General features: G+C 31.4%; 1 protein-coding gene across 1 annotated transcript; it reads right to left on the reverse strand.

Annotated features, from left to right (window-relative positions):
* Positions 1 to 4,614: 4,614 nt before the first annotated feature.
* Positions 4,615 to 6,299, reverse strand: LOC134277797 (uncharacterized). The gene is made up of 3 exons (XM_062760104.1): positions 6,083 to 6,299; positions 5,171 to 5,302; positions 4,615 to 4,838 (listed from the first exon to the last, which is right to left on the reverse strand). The coding sequence occupies exons 1-3, from the start codon at positions 6,297 to 6,299 to the stop codon at positions 4,615 to 4,617; spliced, it is 573 nt and encodes a 190-aa protein (XP_062616088.1).
* Between the last annotated feature and the right edge of the window lie 14,053 nt (positions 6,300 to 20,352).

Genomic DNA, 20,352 nt, shown 5'->3' on the forward strand with positions numbered 1-20,352 from the left:
GGAATACCACGAGCTTATAAAAGGTGCATCAATTCCCGAAACTTGAAAAAAAAATCAGATAAACTTCATGTTATATAAATTATTTTTACTTTAATGCACGAATTCGTAAAAATAACGAGAAAAAAATTATGATACAATTAATTTAAATTTCATGTTTTTTGGGGATCAAGAAACATGCGACTTTAATAATACTTACATTGAACAAAATAATTAAAAGTAATAAATTATCAATTCAGTATATTCTTACCGAGATTTTTCTCGAAAAAACAAGTTATTAAAATGGAAATAGTAAATATCAAATTTGTCCAAAACTCCATAGTGGACAGTCAATGAATTGTTCACCAAACGCTTTTTACATCTTTTGCATTCTATCACGATCAACTGATCCACTTCATCAATTTACATTGACTAAAATAGAAAATCTTTATATAATTAACTTTCAGGGTTAAAAAATCTGTGTTGTTATCATAGAATCATCACGTGATAGAAGGTAAAGAAACCGATTCTTTTATCCTTCTATCGATCGGAAGGATGGGTATTGAAACAAATCAAATTCTGTCCTCCTCGTCATTTATACTGGAAACAAAGAGATCAAATATTGGTAAAAGAAGCATTATTACAACCATTCCAGCAATAAAGGAATATTTGCTGACGGGTAATGTAGATTTATCGGACTCATAAGGCAGGTTGTAGGTGCGAAAAGTTTGTGGGAGGGAATCTTGACCAGTTACACATCATTTGACAAATATTCCTTCTGTTTGTTAAAAGATGTAAAAATGATACCTCTTCCTGCGAAATCACAAGTTTTTGAGAGGGTTTAATCTCATTGTTTTCAAGGTATGGAATGATCCATAAATTCATGACCACATCGAAATTTAATATTTAAGACATATTTCTTAACTCTTAACTTACCATGAAAACAAAACCACATATAAATGTATCGATAGTTTTTATCTTAAAATTCGAGAACTTGCACCTATGGAATTATTTGACTTATCATTATTTGGACGAGGTCAATTAAACAATGATTTAAATATGATAACATTTTATAAACATCTTAACTAATTTGAATTTTTTACTTTGTAATTTATAATTCTTCGATTGTCGTGGGTTTCAGGGTATAAAGACACCCACGAATTTATGTTCACAGAGAAATGCAATTTAACATATATATTTTTACTGAATAATTCTCGACAAAGAAATCAAATCCCTCTGAACCAATATATTTTCCTCAAACCACAAAAATTTGACCTTTGAAAACATGTGATTTTACAATATTTCACTTTTAGTAAAAAGCTTTAGGTATGTACCTGAAAGCTGTTAAATTAAGATACAATCAACTATGTATGATATCTTGGATATGTCACCAAAGTCATTTTAACAACTGCAATAAAATCTTTGAAAATAAAATGTTTAACTAAAATTTTACATATAAACGCCTCAATCTATTTATAAAAATAAAATAAAATAATAAATCAACCTTGGGTATCGACTTCGTCGCCGCAGGACAACAATATAGCAACGTTATTACGTTTCACTTTAATACAAAGGATAAGGCATGGTAACATCCACATTTGATGTAAAAAACAAAACGCAATTAAAAATTTGATTTTTTTTTCAGCTACTAACTTTAAACGTCGTTTGTTTTAAACATATTTGATTCAAAAAGTATATTTAAGAAGGCCACAAGAGAGTTTCAAAGTTAAATATATTTCTAAAATTTTCTCAAAAATGACGGAATTTCATCAAATCAATATACCTTTTACTTCGGGAAACATACAACACAATATTCTCAGTATTAGTAGATAAAATAAATTAATTTATATTGGTTGGTAGGCAGGCTTGTGCTCTGCTTTTTCTGAAACAAAATATGTTATAAAATTGAAGCGATTTTGCATCACAATGAGAAAATTCGGAAAATGACATATTTTGTGACTTATATACCCTATAACATAGAATGAATACTCATCTTGTAAGAGGGCTGATAATAGGTTTGTTCTAACGAGATATTGAATTGCTCTTGGAATCACCAAATATCAGGGGCAAAAAAGAGGTCTTACTCTATTTTGTCCAAATTTAAATCTGTTGATATACTAGATATTCAATAGAAAAAATGGATTTAAAAGGAGTATCTACATAACGTTTATAACATTTCAAATCTTAAACTTAAACAAGTTGATTAAAACTATTATAAAATACACATGGCTTGTCAACAACAAACAATAAACCTTGATTTTTTTCTGTATGGTCATTATTAAAAGATATTATAAATATTTCTAGAATATATGCACGTCTAAAAACACCAAAAAAATTAAAAATGCTCTATGCATTAAAAAAGATTAAAAAAAAAAAAAACCATTTGCTTCTGCAATCTGTGATATATTTATACTTCTAGATGAAACAATTAAAAAAAAAATTCGGCATCAATTTCCCGGTTGCAAATATCCTCTCGTTTAGATTAAGACAGCATTATGCACCATAAAATCTAAAATTCGGACTGTTTTCAAACCAAATTTATTTAAAAGAAATCATCTTTTGATTTGTCTTCATTCTGGAAAAAAAATTGTTAAACACTTGAAAATATTTGACGTCAAGGTAGCATTCTTTGCCCCACTTAGATAAAAGTAAAACTTTTTATGATCAATATACCATTTTAGTAGAAATCCAGTTCAGGGACAGCGCAATATCCTTCTTTTGTTTTCTTCAGTGTACCTTTAATTTTTTTTTTCAACAAAAGTACACTGCTTTTAACAACTTGCCACAAAGCTTTTTTTTTCAATTTCAAAAAATAAATAGATGGAAATTGCTGCAAAAGGTGAGATATATTTGCAATATAGCATTTTGCTGATATAAATATTTTAACATATTTAACTTTTGGTGAAAGAAATATTCAAACCTTAACGTTTCTTTTAAAAGAAATGATAATCTTTTAAAAGTCATTGCAATGATATTGAGGATAAATTATATATCAGGTTTCTGTTTTTTTTTAATAATGTTATTTCCTCATCTTACTGTTTCTATTGTTTTGTTGACGCTAAAATCCTTTTGTTTTATCTCTTTTTCTATAAGCTTAAAGTCTAAGAGGTTTTTTTTACATTTATTTTAGTCGCTAATCAAAACAATATCAAAGGATATCTTTGTGAAGGTATGATGAAGATTTTTTTTTCGGTCTGAAAACACAATTCAATCTGATCGACCGATATGCCTTGAAAACTCATTTTCAATATAAAAAAAATGATATGTGAAGGACCATACTAATGAAACCGATGATCAAGGAAATTCTAAACACAAGATAAAAATGTATATCAAAGCTCCATTTTCTATTATAAAACATGCTTTGTTAAACTACATTAATTACTGAAAAAGATTTGAAAAGTAGCGCTCTGGTATTGTATTGACTTAATGGAATTGCATATTCCGTTCTCGTTGAAGCAAATTTTAATTAAAAGGGAAAACTGTTCATGTCAATAAATGCTTGTTGTCAATGGAACTTTTTTTCATAAAATCAATCTTTGTAAAAATTCATCTTAGCTGCATAGAATTGCTTATACAAAAATAGCCATACAACTAAAAATTCATGAAATGCATTATCTCTCATTGTCTCTCATGTATGTGAATAGATATAAAATACTTAATATAGACAAAAGCGTTAAGATATCACAGGAGACTCAAAAACAATATATCGGTATAAGTCTTTGGTCTCTCTCTTTTTTTTATATATATATTTCAGTTTAGGGACCAGGCAAAATTTATCACAGTGACGGAACAGGTACAAATGGGCATAGGACAATGAGTCTTTTTATCGAAGAAAACCATGGGACAAAAGCAATTTTAGCATTAAGTACCAATGGGACACAAACATTTTTTTCAATGGCTTATAGTACTTAACCCAAGAGAAATATTCATTTAATTTAAAAAAAAAATCGAAAAAAATAATCTTTGAAACTGAATGATACAAATGGCAACATAAATCTTTTCATGGAAAATATTACAACAGATGAAGATGAACAAATAAAAAAACATTTTTTCGATGTTTTTAATTTCTGTAGTCTGAGAGACTGATTTGATTTTTGTTCAAATTATCTCATAACATCAAGATGTAACCATGGGACAATAAAATGACAGATATTTATTTTAAATACCAAAGCCATTCGTACTTTTTTTTAAATGAGGATTTTGTTTTGTCTTCCCAATTGTGATAAATTTTGTCTGTCTTATTCATAAACAGATATGATTAACATTTCAAATATTTTAATATGAAGTGGACATACATCTACAAAATTATTTTCTGATTTGATTGCCAACATCTTGTCTTCCAAATCAATGTCAATGACAATATTAAACAAGGGGTAAGTAAAATAACATATAACATTTTTATACATTTGTTGTCTGGATTTTTTTTTTTTTGCGCACACATTTTTGCGCGCATATTTACGTTTTAGTTTTCCATCCGGAAATAATCAATCAATGAAACTACAAAATTAATATGGATGAAACATCATTCCAATTATGCAAAAAGAAGAAAAATATAGATAAAATAATATGAATAAAAATTAAATTTTTTGTACTTTCTCATAAATGTAGAAAAAATGTCATGCTTGGTGGCATTTGATACTACATCCTGCCCTCCAGAAATGTATGAATATCAGCTATGTTTAGTAGTGCAGCAACCAGGAACAATATGACGACTCCTACACTTCTGACTGCCATTGAACTTTGGCGCGGATCAAAGGCACACATAAGACTTCTGTCATATGAACTTGTATTTCTTTTTGGAATTTTCAAATCGCGTACAATTTCTTCAACTGAGCTGAAAAGGACTTCTGATGTTGCCAGCGCTATGCAAATATATAAAAGTTTATGTCTCATAAAATACAATTTAATGTACTCGTCTCATAAAATCAAACATCTTTGACAATGTCTCAAAAACAGAAACCATAGTTGTCTTTGGTTGAAATATATAGAATAATATACAAAATACTTGGTCCGTATTTTGTATTCTAAAAAAACATACGCACATTTCCCTCTTAATATACTTGTTATGTATTTTATACCGGTTATCAAAAATTATTCCTTTTCCAACTATTATAAAAACATAAAATGTTCCTTTTAAACTTTTTTTACTTACAAAAATGGTTACATGTAAAATTCGTTTCCATCCAGTGTGTACCATTACATGGTAAAACATCAAATTCCCCACTGCTGACATATCCCGGCAGGCAACAGTAGGACACCAGACTTCCATTTCGAACACCATTATACACCTTTACTGCGTTAACAATATCCGGAGGTGAGGCGCACTCTACAATCGGTGCCAGAGGAGTTATGAATTTGGATTACTTTTATTGAATTTAAAAATAAACCACGATAATCATAGAGAAATTAGTTACTCTTTATTCGATCGCAGGGACTTATCCAGGAATTATTTACAGGGACCTGTGAATAAGGTCTATCCACTTACAAAAAATAACAATAATAAAATGATGACAAAAACAAATTCTAAGGAACCTTTTACCATTTAGATCCACAGATGCATTGCTAATATTTTTTTTAAAATTTAAGATTTCAGCTGATTTTACACACACATTTAAATACAGAAAGCGATAATTTTATATTTATTTAAGTAAGACTTTTTTTCAGGCAATAGGATCTGGACAGTTCATTTGTAGATCTGGATGTATCGTATTGTAAAATTTTGTCCTTTCCATATTAAGTTGCAGTTTCATTATTGTATTTTCAACATAATAGAAAGTTGTTTTGCGGAAAGATTGTCCAATTTTTAAGAGATGGAGGTCTAGATAAAAAAAGACAGGATTTTCTGTATAAATCATTCACTTCTCAAGAAATACAGAAGTGGTAGAATACATTTCTATGTTGTTGTTTTTTTTTTTTTTTTAAATATTCAATGTATCTTTCTAACACATTGTCGACGAAATCGTCATATGTTTTCTTATTTAACGGAAACGATTCTTAATATATGTATGTTAACAAAAATATAAAAAGCAACACTCCAGTGCATGCATAGAGAGACGCACTTACATAGATCCCTATAGCTACATGTATAGGACGAAATAAACCATACCAGAAATATAACTATGGATGATTTTTATTGTAATCTCTACGGTGTCAACGTGCATGCTATCAATCCCATCACCCCAGACGCCATTGATATAAATAAGGTGACCAGACGGACCAGTGGGTGTCCAAATCAGTACTTCAGACTCCGTGTATCCGTAAACAATTCCTCCGAACTCCTCCGAAGGATACCCGAGACTCGCAGATCCGGCTCCGTAAAACATTCTCCCTGCAGGCTCTGATAAACCCTTGACCTGTGTAATTGAGAAATTGGAATTATAGAATATCGTAAATTCATCAATCTTGATTAAGAATGTTAAACCATGATTATTTCGAAGAACATCTATATCTGTTTTACATTGACTTATCTACCCATGGAATGGTTTTTGTTGTGGAAAACAGGTCAAGAAATCTTAAATCAAGAGGCCCACGGGCCACATCGCTCACCTGCAAAGCTTTGACCATGCCATTCCTAACCAGATTTTTTCCTCAGTGGCCTACTGTGACCCACCATACCCCACAGGTCATAATTTTTGACATATTAAAATTTACATAATTCCAGGATGCTTCCACATGAATTTCAGTCATTCTGGCCTAGTGGTTCTTGATGGATAACTATAAAGTATTTTCCTATAATTTCTTAGTAAATATTGAATAGTAATTCTTTTTTCTTCCTATAATTTCTTAGTAAATATTGAATATTTATTTAATATAATTTTAATATTTCGATTCCCTACTGTGGCCTCGCCCTACTCCCAGGGGCCATTATTTGAAAATTTCCAATCTACATTATATCAGGATGCTTCCACATAAGTTTCTGCTTTTCTGACCAAGTAGTTGAGAGGAAGATTTTGAAAGTTTTTTTCCCTATACATTTCTATTAAAAAATTTAATTCCTTATTGTGGCCCCGCCCTACCCCAGGGGTCATGATTTTTACAATTTTGAATTTTAACTACACTAGGATGCTAATTTTCAGTTTTTCTGGCCCAATGGTTCTTGAGAATAATTTTTTTTTAAAGATTGTTCCAATATATTACTATGTAAAATTTGGATTCCTTATTGTGGCCCCGCCATACCCCTGGGTCATGATTTGAACAATTTAGAATCTACACTACCCTAGAATGCTTCCACATAAGTTTTAGAATTTCTGGCCCAGCGGTTCTTGAAAAGAAGATTTTTTAAAGATATTTCCGATATACTTTTATGTAAAACTTTAGTTCCATTTTATGGTCCATCCCCCGGGGGTCATGATTTGAACAATTAAGAATTTACACTAACCCAGGATGCTTCCACATAAGTTTCAGCTTTTTTGGCCCAGTTGTTCCTGAGAAGAAGATTTTTGAATGACCCTATCCGATTTTTGTATTTTCTTGATTATCTCCCCTTGTGAGAGGAATTCCGCCTTTACACAAAATTCCTGGGCCATGGGCATTGATTTGTACAATTTTGGAAAATACACATTTTCTGATCATTATTTTGCACTTAGTTTTTCTGCTATTTATAAAGGGGCACATATTTTATGGATGTAAGAAGGATATGGAAATAACGAACAGTATTCAATCTCAACGTCCATTAAACAATATACAAAATAAGAGCAGAGCAAACACGGACCTCCGAAACATCAGAGGTGGGATCAGGTGCCATGGAGGAAAGCATCCCCTGCCAACCGGTCACACCCGCCGTGTGCTCGTTGTCATAATCAGGAAATAACGGAAAAAATCCGTCGTCAATTCAGTGTATAAATAATGGACTAACAATTGGTATGAAAAATATAGCATTTCATTCAATGATAAATTGTATTTGCTGACAAGGTCATTGTATCGACCATAGAATTTACGAAATGATGACTTTAAACGAGACTGTTGATATTAAAATTCACTTTCTGATCAATTAAAAGCTGTATAAAAAAACACCAGAGCTCTTGACATTAACATTAGAGACCTTGAATTTCAAAAGTTGTCATCGATCTATTCATTTAAATGAAGCATCTAAATTATCCTATCTAAAATATACAAGCACAGAGAAGATTGATTGATTGATTGTATTCTGTTTAACGTCCCTCTCCAGAATATTTCACTGATATGGAGACGTCACCATTGCCGGTGTAGGGCTGCAAATTTAGGCCTATGCTCGGCACTTACGGCCTTTGAGCAGGGAGGGATCTGTATCGTGCCACACCTGCTGTGACACGGGGCCTCGGTTAATACGGTCTCACCCGAAGGACCGCCCCATTTAGTTGCCTTTTACGACAAGCAAGGGGGTCTAAATTATCCTTCAGCTAACAAATACAAGGAAAGAGAGGGAGAAAAAAAAACTAACACCACAACTCCTGATGGACGGACTTTAATTTGAATTTACTCATTTGAGATTGATTTCAATTTTCCCATTTGGATGATGCAGTTTAAGAAAAGGGATCTATCGTAAAATTCATACCCCCTGATATGATGTTCTGCTCATAGTAAATAAAATATTTTAAAATTGCGTTCATTTTTAAGGCTTAATTCATTTCCCGGCTCCTGGAGATACTGACAATGAAATCAACTTCATTTCTTTGACAATACAAACAATGAATTCAGTTGAAATTGGTTTCGCGTTCACAAAAAGCAAGCTGAAAATTTTCAAATGAAAACGGACGATGAACGACATACCATACATGACGACAAAATCAGATATGTAGAGCAATAGATCTATATCATTGATCATTACTCAAGTTACCTAAAAGTAAAAACCAAATAATTATATTTTTGGAAAATATACCTCTACATTGATTATATCATTATCCAGGTCAATAGGAAAAGTTGCAGGTAGTAATCCAGAATTAGCTTAACCACAAATATAAGTGAATGAGTTTACTATTTCGATGTCTGTGACTGGAAACTTTCATGCAGGAATGATAACGTCAGCTGATGAATACCTAAGATCTTCACTGCCCCAGCCGTCAGAGTAGCAAGCTACCAAATCCTCTGTAGAAATGTAGTGTGTTACATGCCAAATAATACCATAGACATTGATGGTTTGGAAGATTTATCAAATGGCCTCTGAGCGCTTTCACATAAGGTCATTTTAATCAACATTACAGATAAAGTATTAGGGAGTTAATAATTTCATTGAGACCTATGTTTTACATTGTGTATATAGATCATTTGAAGTGTGTAATACAGCAAAAGAGAATTTTATTTGTTTTCTTTTTTTACGAAATAGAAACAAACCGTTTTTACTCTGAGCCCAGAGTGTGATTGAGTTCGGAGTTAAAACAAAATATGACCTCGCAGATAAGATTTCAGTCTTCATGATAAGCTATAACGGGGGTCACACCTGAAATAAATTCACATAAAGTTCATAATCCTTTCTTGTTTTATTCTTAGTCTATCTATAGAAGAAAAGGAGCAATATGAGACCTGGCTACGAAGAGACAATTATCCGTCCACATTATTTGATCTTCAAAAAAATAAATAATAATGAGAATATTTCAACTTTTTTCCGCTATCACATCCATAAATATTCGCAAGATTTTATTTTATCAAATCATATTTTTAATCCAAAGCACCTGTTCCATCTGTGACGTAGCCATCATGTAACACCAAATGGACTGTAACCAAATCAGGATAAGTTCCAATACAAGGAGTCACATGCTGGAAAGGGTCGTCTGTGGAAAAGAATAATCTTAAAACATAAATGAAGGATCTCACATGATTTCTAGCTGGATATGATTCTTATCCAACGAGTTACATGTATGTGTTTTTCACGAGATTAAGGAGTGAACATGGGTTTTTTTTAATATTATGAACGATATGTGGATTCAGATATGAACTTAAAGTAAATACAAAACCCAGGGCACGACAAAGGTACAAAGTTAGAAGGATTTCTTCGTAGATCCAAATTGGTGTTTTTTAATATTTAAAGTCAATATGATTTCTTACAATCATGTTATGGCTAACAGACGTTAACGTATGTCTTCCTAATACAATGGTTGCTGCTCTGCAAGTTTGTAAAAGAATCATTCCACCATTAAAAGTCATATCCGTTGTCTTAGAGGACTGGAAAGTTTCCAATCTACCCTTAAGATGAAGTTGGTAAGTTACGACAACACGTCGAGTTTAGGTACTTTAACCTGATACCGATGTGCTGGTTTGTGAGCTTGTCAACCCTGTTTTGGATTGTCTCTTCTTCCCGCAGGTTTGTGCTGAATGACGGATTCTCGACTCTACGAACTGATCTATACTAAGTATGTTAACCTCAGTTTAGTCTATCCAGAGTTTGTCTAGATTTTCTTACACAAAATTGTTATATCATTCCACTGGACTGGTATCGCTACAATCCCTTTTTCCTCAAGAAGAACATATATTGGACTTAAGTAGAACGTCTATAAGGTGCAGGGTCTGAAGTCATCAGAACGACATCGAAGCTTCTTTTTCCCTGTTAGGGCACTTTTCTTTCGAAAGGTTTTCTTGTATCGATACAAGAGAGATATATGCAGAAAGGAACTTAATAAAATAACAAAGGGAGGGAATGTTGAAAATGAGAATTGTCAAATTTCTTTTTTAAGGATTTTTAGTCATTCAATAATGAATAATGACTGAAAATCAAATACAATTTTTGAACGTGTTGAATAAAAGTGAGTCTAAAACTGAAAGTCGTTTTAATTCACGGTGTTAATATTTCATGATATCTCAAAAAATACCAATTCGGATTATTTTAATTTAACGCTGCAAGAAATTAATTCATTTTTTTTTATTAGAAAATAAACATTTAAAAGAACTAGTAATAGAATTCACGATGGTTTAATTTCGCGGAAAAATGATGAATCGCGAACATAGCGAAATTAAAATAATATACAATTATGGACTCTTTTGGTGTTGAATATGGTTTGTTATTCACCAGATAAATATTTATATTGACCGAGGCGAAGATCCCTCCCTGCTAAAAGGCCTTGAATGCCGAGCATAGGCCTAAATGTGCAGCCCTTCACCGGCAATGGTGACGTCTCCGTATCAGTGAAACATTCTGGAGAGGGACGTTAAACAGTATACATGTACAATCTATTAATTTTTTTCCTTTCAGGATACTTAGAAAAAATGAAAACTCAGCTTTTGATTTTTTGCATTTCCTGCTTTTTGTCATTTTTTTAAAATAACACCTGTAAAATAAATTTCGTTAACCCAATATAAAACAACAATATCACCCTAAGGCGTTGTCTCTGTCGTTGTTGATTTGCAATTCAGTTTGATTCTAGCTTCTTTCTGTTGCTGAGCTTGACCATTGTAATTAATTCCCCTATAGATAACCAAATGTGTTGTTAAAATAGGTTTGGGTAAATCTGACAAAGTCCACAGTCTGATCAGAACTCTACCATTAATAAACGTCCCGGAAAATGGTCCACTATGTGAACTACTGCCTATTCAACAGAAAAAGGAACAATCGAATTCAGAGAATAAACGTTTCCCACTTTCGGTTAATGAGTGGAGGGGATGTCAAATTTAGGTCATATTGTATCAAATATGAATATCCAATTATCTGTCATTTAAAAAGGTATAACCAAAGTTATGATTTCAAGTCAAACACGGAGGTCGAGGTTTATTGGTGAAAAATCGGCGTGTTTGGAATCACTTTGAAACCGATAACACATATTTGAAATATGAAGGCCCAATCTCCACTCAAATTAAACTTACAAGGAAAGAGATCATTTTTGAAAAAGTAGATTAAATTTCACAATCAAGGTCACATGGTCATATATCGTGAAATATATAGAACATACTAGAGGTAAGACACATGTATAATGTGAAAGCAAATGCTATGGCCAATTTAAAATTATGTAATTTTTTTTTAATTAAAAACTTTCAGGTCAAGAACAAAGGATAAAAAATCAACTCTCAGTGTGTATTTTACACCACAGGAACAGAGAATCGAGGTTATATCAAAAGTCAAATTGGAAGGCATTGCATCATGGCATACATACTACTGAGGATTTTAGTTACCTGTTGTAATAAATCATCCAAAACCACTAGTATACTGCCATACAACTGGTACAAACACTTTCAAGTGTTGTGAATTATAAAGGTAAGCCACGCCCCCATATTCCGATGCTATGTCATCATCCCTCTGTGTTGATCCAATACCAGGAAATATATATGATTGACCTCCATGTACCACCTTGACCTGTACGTCAACCTTTGCCGGCATCTCGTTCAAAGAGTGATTGATCTGAATAGGACTTGTGCCATTTACAGTAACTTCAAACCAATCACTTAAAAAAAAGCGATAGGATCCTACAAGCTATAAACATTTGAATATGATTAAGTTTTATAAGTATATTCTAAAATGGGCTGGGATATTAAAATTAATCATCTTTATCCATTCTTCAAAAATATTTGTATTGACTATTAAAAAATTGGCCATTTCCTTTAAATACATATATGTACTAAAACTTGTTTCAGAAAAATCACCATGCTCTAAAATTATATCGATTTCAAAAGTTTTAAGAAGGTATCTTTCTTTGTTTTACATTTAAGAACGCATTTAACAACGAATTTTAAGATAATGACTTCAATTTAAAAAAAAAAACGGAACAACTCCTACTAATTTTGCAAATGACAAAGTATTTAAGCTTACGATACTTAGTTCCATTTTTACTGAAAATTAGCTGTTTTTGATCCAAAATGGCTTTGATTTCTTATTCTAAACGGTATATAATGAATTGAGAATCGTATGTTTTGACTGATTTATTCCGATGAAATCTTATAAATTTAGTTTTTTTAAAGCCGTTGAATTAAAAGATATTTGCGTCTGATTTACATTTTTTAAAGATATAACTAACCAACTACTACTTTTTTTTTTAATTTCTCCCTTTTTATTGCTTGTTTGTTACTCAAATATTAAAAAAAATATATGTAAAAAAAACAGGAGTCATTTTGAAAGTGGTTGAAAAAAGAAAAGAAATATCAAATTTAAAATGTATTTCAATAGATTTTTATTTAATTATTCAGTAGATCCTGTTATTCAAATGATAGATAGAACGAAAGATATTTGTGTGTCGTTTTAGATTTATAATGCATATAGTGTTTGGGGAAAATCTTTTTTGTCATTTTACCAAACTTATAAAAAGCAAAAAATCTTATTAAAATATTTGTTATGTTTATATAAAACAACTAATTAAATAATACTGATGTTGATTATTTTCAAATGAGGAATTATGTTTGTTTGTATATTCTTTTTAGCGCGTTTAGCGAAAAAAAAAATTCGCGTTTCTTAAGAGCAATGCTAAATATTTTCCACACATAACGAACTAACACAATGAGTTGTAATGTCTATGAATTATTCACTTTAAAATGTCCATAACACACAACACACAGATGTCCAATAAGAATGTCCCGAATTGTTGATCGAACTATGACGAATGTCCCTTTAAAAAAAAAATGGCGACATCCACTTAACCATCATTTCTTCATTACGGCAACATCTCGTAGAATGGGTTGAATATCCCTCCAATTCGATGACATCTCTTGGGTAGATGAAATCTACTGGATATGATGAATGTCCCTTAAACTCGGTGACATTCCAGACATGACACATTGTCATAATGTTTGTGATCGTATAGTGGTAATAAGTGTTCATGCATCACAGCAAACGTAAACACACAAAGTTCGAATCAGGTGCCAAGGAGGAGTAACCATCCCCTGCTGACCAGTCACATTCGCCGTGTGTTCCACGTCATAATCTTTGATCTTTCAGAGGTCCGCGTTTGCTCTGCTTCTATTTTGTATTGTTTTATAGATTTTGATATTGAATACTGTTCGTTATCTCCATATCCTTCTTACATTACTTTATGAATTTAGAGATATTTTTCTGAGTATTTTTTTTTCTGACTGCTAATTTTATAAACCTGAGGATGGGACCAACTTACCATGTAACAGTATCAAGACGAGGGAAATTTAAAAAAAATCATTTGAATTTGACTGCATATTTTGAAATTTCAATTATTTGAATTTTTAATTTCACCTTAACAGGTAGAAAACATTAGGCTAATGTTTGAAAGCCGTGAAGCTACAATCAAATATATATGATATCTGTAACGATCACCGAACATATTACCTACATTTAAATTTTCGATATTGATAAATTATATCATTTATGCTAAAAAAGAGGTTTCCTAAACTAAAAATATAAATTAATCAAATCGATAACTTAGCAAATGAATTTATTTGCTTACTACATTTCTTTTGATAAAAACGTGGTTTTGTGCAAAAGTTGTTGAAACAACTGCCATAAATCTTTGAAAAATTAACGTTTTCCTACAAATAAAACATTGCTTACTTATGCCCCAATCTATCTATTAAATGAAAGAAATATAAATCACTCTTGGGTAACGACCCCATCGCCACAGGACAACAAATTAGGAACGTTATAATTACGTCTCACTTTCACAACGTTTCACAGCACAGGGAGCACGGTATGGTAACAGCTTCATTTGGCCTCCTATTTGATGTAAAAACGAAAAAAACGATTATTTTCTATTAGGAATTTAAAGTATCGCTTGTTTAAAACGCGGCTAAAAATTGATTCAAAGAATATAGTGAGACCACAAGAGAGTTCCAAAATTTGATATTTTAGGAGTTTCCTGAATAGTGAATGAATTTCATTAAATTGAAATATTTTTCACTTCGAGAAACATGGAGCACATGATTGCGTCTCTGAGATTCCTACACACAAGAAGTATTTGATAGCAACAAATGATATATATAAATTTAGTAAAAATTTGCTAGCTTGTGCTATGCGTGTTCTATAACAGGATATGTTATAAAATGGATTAAAATTTGCATAAAAATTTGAAAATTCGAAAAATGACATATTTCCTGACCTTTCTGTGACTTATGTACCCTACAACTTCGAATCATTATGCATTTTTTTCAGAGAGATGATAACAGGTTCGTTATATTGAGATATCGCATTGCCCTGTAGACACCGAATATCACGGAGGGGATGAAAAAAGGAGAACTTATCATATCATGTCCAAATTTTATTTTAATGTTATTCTAGATACATGTATTCATGTAAATAGTATTTAGATAAAGTTTATAACAGTTCAAATCTAAAAAAAAATAAACAGGTTGATTGAAAGCATTATTAAATGTATGTGATTTGTAATGAACAATTCACCATGATTTTCTTTCCTGCATTGTCATTATCAAAAGAAATTATAAATATTTGTAGGATATTTACACATCTAAAACACGACAAAAAATGTTTCATGCAATAAAAAAAGATTTTTAAAAAAGAATTTGCTTCTGAAATCCGTGATATATTTATCACTCTGAATGAATGAATCACAAATAAATCCATCATCTATTTACTGGTTGCAAATACCCTCTTTTTAGGTAAAGACAATATTATGCACCATGCAATCTACAATGTTGATTGTTTTCAAACCAAAGCTATTTAAAAGAATCCTATCTTGAAGTGTCTTCATTCTGAAAATAATGATTTATTTTTAACAATTTTAAAACATATTTGACGTCAAGGTGCCATTTTTTGCATCACTTAGATAAAAGTAAATCTTTTAAATGATCAATATACCATTTTAGTAGAAATTCAGTCAGAAATTGCCAATATTTCTCACTTTCTTTTCCCTTTTGTATCTTCATATTCTTTTACGAAAGGGAAAAAGAAAACAAAGATGATTGTTAAGTTGCAAGTTTTTGGATTTTTAGCTCTTTTAAGTAAGTAAAATAAATTTCTTTCTATATAAAATGAAGATTAAAGAAAAATTATATTTGCATGCATAGCAATAGATGTACACTAACGACATTTGTTCCACATTTTACTTATTTAATAGTTTAGCTTCAGACGAGGTCGAAAAAAAAAACATGTTTTATTACCTATACCGATAATACTGTAGAACACTTTATTTTAGCGACACCTTATTTTCGGAATAAGCTATTCGATATTTATTAACGAGACAAAATTTTCGCGAGCTGTGGTTTCTATTGTACATAAACATTAATATCACAATTATACACGAGAACAAATTTTTTGCGAGCAGACAGACTCGCATAATTACGCGAAAATAAAGTTCAAGCGAATACAAAGTGACTTACAGTAACTGCATAAGTAATTTAAAATAAAACACACATGTATGCTGTCAATCAGGATTACTGATTATACATACAAAGCGTCGATCATTCGAAATGGCATATTGATCTGTCGCTTGGGATAAAAGATCCAATTTGTTGATGTTACTCGATAGAACTCCAAACATTGTGCATTCAAAGTAAGCGAGTGAATAAGCAGTGTAAATCTTAGCAAAGCGTGTTATTGTACATTTACAGTCATTGTAAATTTATTATGTTATGAAAATATTATTTTATATTTAATCATTCTAATTCTCTGGGTTGTATGTTATGTTTATATATTCAATTTATTTTTTATGCAATTAATACATTACATTTTGATTCTCCAGGTAGAATGTTACGTGTATATTAATTTCTTTATTTTCTTTCGATTTTTTTTTATATTTGAAGTCCATTGATAAATATGAATCGGGTATATATATCAGTAAATGTCTTAAATAATAATTTTTATAACAGCTTTCACTGAAAAAAGAGGAGAAAAGAAAAATAACTGGTCTTTGACATATGTATGATTTCATTTTCTCGCATAATCACCAGTGTAAGATTGACTTGTCCGATGTGAGACAGCAGTGTGAGATTTTTCTGTCTTACACTGTGTATTACTACACAGTCCGACTTTATATAAATAAATTGTTACAATGTAAAAAAAAATATTACACATACATGTATTTAAAATGTTGCCATTTAACTTATTAATATAAACTTATTTTCATTCAAAGTATTGTCGTATTTTCCCTTTTTAAATGGCACTATTTTTAGATCGTGGAATGATTCTTCTTTTACGCTCTCGGATTGATAAGTTTTTTATTTTCAGTTTTTATCTATCTGATTAATTTACACGGACTGAAAACTATTTTAGGTTTACACTAAGTGTAAACCATTTTCAGGTACGTTCTAACCGATTGTGTATTTAGATTTTTAATTTATTTAGATGGAAAATTAAAAAAAAAATCTAGCCCCATCATGGCGACGTCATTGACTGGCCATTATTTTGGATAAAATGATGCGAGAAAAATAATCATTCATTACATACTCGTGTGGGAATAGTGAAATTCCACCTCGGATCGAGCCAAGCCTCGTCCTAGACTGTGAATCTTGTCCCCTTGGTGGAATTTCACTATCCCACACTCGTAGTAATGAATGATTCTATTAATCTCAAGATACAGTTCAAGAAAATGTACGTGCCATTATTCAATTATTTTATTTCCATTATCTCAATTTACATATTCCTTGAAATTCAAAAATCACATAAGAATTTTTGATCTTCTGAATTTGGGCATGAAAAAATTCAATGTATGTCGCCCTGTATATTATTTGGAAGAAAAGCTGCAGCAGGCTTATAGAAATCAATTCGAATACAGGAGAGGGGGGACTCAAAGAAAATAAACAAAAAATCATCAGGATTAATTATTAAATCTAGTCTAATGTACAGAGTTTACTGTTATGATATAATTTTTGGTTTTGATTTTACCTATATATTTATATATATTTAAACATTAAGAAATATTTATAATAATTTTAGATTTCATTTATGTGTGTGTATGTGAAATAGGGGTGGGGTATGTGCATATTTATATATTTTTATCGGAAGAACAATTTTAAATTTTTCGTTTTCTTTTTCATTCTGGTTATATAATCATACTCGCTCTATAATTCTGAACGTAATGAAGATATGATTTAATCCAATGTATTTCTTTTTTTAGAAAATGTTCGGTAAATATTTATTCAGATCTTCCAATGTGTATAAATGACATTTAAACATATAACGTGTTCAATAAGGTAATATGTAGATAAGATATCATAATTCACGTGTTTGTCATACATTTAAACTAGGAATAGGAAAACATACTATTTTAAACTATGTAACCGATGGATTTGAAAAGTATTTTGTTTAGATGGTTTCGTAACTAAGTTTCACTTGTACACCGTTCAATACATTAAAAGTAAATTCAATACCTTTTCTTCCTCCTCTGTTTTGCTTTCGCGTTATAAATAAAGAAAAATAAATGCCTAATAGTCCGCTGTTAAATAACTTTGAATTTCTCGGGATCGAAATCCAAGAGTGGAGAAATGAAGGAAATCAATTAATAATCTACATCGAATGCACAGTTGAATTCTGGAACATTTCGTAATGTTTCTCATAATATCACTGTATACATGTACACCATACATGTTTCAATCGCCGCAAAAACAATGATCGATTACATTACTGTATTAGAATAAACAAGGGCTTGGGCTTAGTATCAGCAAGATTAAACGCGTGAGTGCGTAGAGCGATCCCAGAAAGCGAACATTTGGTTCGCTCCAATCGCAACTTCTCGGGCCTTTCCGACTAGCGGAAAAACGAAAAAAAATGTATATGGTATGCGCCATCACAACTCTCCCTTTCACTATCTTTGGAATAAATGCATGGAGACCTGTTATCTGTGAAATATGGAGTTTAACTTTATTCAATGTAATGATATTACCTAAACTATCCCAGAAGGAACTTCTAACTCCGTCTATCCTATATATTAAGAATAAATATGTATAAATTGATGTTAATACATTCGAGGTTAATTTTCCGATCTCTGAAGGAAAGACCCGAGATGATGCGATTGGGTTCGCTTTACCGGACCCAGAGCTGACCCCGAGGGAAACCGGAGTGCACCAAAGACGCACCCAGAGCGGACCAAAAATTTCTGAAACGCAGTACCTTAAGGCAACATTTTCTATAAAAACTCACGAAATCCGATACATATAATGTATAAAAGTTTTATTTCTGAGCAAGACACTCTAGTGAAAATAGCTATTTGTTATCTTGAAGAGTATGTCCATCGCTTTTCACATCGGTATTTTTTGACATCATTTGACTCCCTGAGGTCACGGCGGATCCGATTTTAGGTCAAAAAATGAGATGTCAAATTTAACCAAAAAGTGCAAGAGCCAGGCAAACAAAAAATTAACTGCACAATGTTTTATGTTGTCTCTATGTATCTATACTTCCTCAAAAGTGATGCTCATTCAGTTAGTTTTTCAATATAATTTAGTTATTCAGATAAAACAGACAGTAATGCGTTAAAAATAGGATCTTTTCCCAATTTCATCGCGAACTATAAATTAACTAAAGGATTACAAAGAAATGAGCATCACTTTTTGAAAACTATACAATAAAATAAATAATTTAAAATAAAAACATACTTTAGAGATTGTCGCCTTGTCCTAGCACTTTTTGATTAAAAATTGAAATCTTGGAAGAGTCAATCTATTTATAGTTTTCAAACGCATCATTGACCCAGCATGGGAGATAACTCTTGAGTTCTTGAAATAGTTTACCTCGTTAATTTTAAATAAATTATATACATGCGGACAGGACGGGATTCTTTTTTTCTTACTAAATCAAAACGGTGTGCATAAAAATCCCTGACATTTTTTTTTCTATCCTGTGTATTCGTTCTCCATACATTGTATAGATTTAATGTATTTCAAACCTCTCGCATTTCCTCAAAGATGTGTATATACATGTAGTACACACACATAGGTAGAATATTGCCGATATACATGTATTTATGTAGAACACTAATGGTTAATTAAGATATAGCATCCATTAATAATTAATTAGATATATATACCATTACCTTTTGTTTAGCCCCTCCTTTCATTTTGCTTCTAACGCCTATGGTAAAGACACTTGTAATTTTTTTCTTTCTGCATACGAGATCATGTTCTACGATCGCTTTCAATCAGACCGCTTACTGTTAATTAAGGGATTTAAACTAAATTACAAGTTTTAAGAACTAATAAGAAAGGATTGGGGTATACTCCTGTATTTGTTAAGGGGACAGCCATTTTATTTTGAGGGTGTCAGAGGGGCTGGCAGATTTTAGAAATAAATACCTGCAGATCAGTGATCTCCCCCTCCCACGAATCAGAGTTTGTTTTCTTTTTTTTTTTGTTTGTTTGTTTGTTTTTTTTACATTTTTTTTTTTATTGATTATTAGACTTTTCAATGGGGAGGAAAATACATAAATAATCTGTCCTTCATCTTATTGATCGGAAATAAATATTAATCTGCCACAGTCCTTCATTGACATGGAAATGAAAAAATCTGACTCGGAAAACTCGCCAGAACCCCCTCCCCCTTCCCTCAGAATCAAAAGGTGGTCCCCTATC

The sequence above is a fragment of the Saccostrea cucullata genome, unplaced genomic scaffold (genome assembly GCF_032062105.1).
Source record: "Saccostrea cucullata isolate Sc308-1 unplaced genomic scaffold, CSIRO_AGI_Scuc_v1 ctg1783, whole genome shotgun sequence".
NCBI lineage: Eukaryota > Metazoa > Mollusca > Bivalvia > Ostreida > Ostreidae > Saccostrea > Saccostrea cuccullata.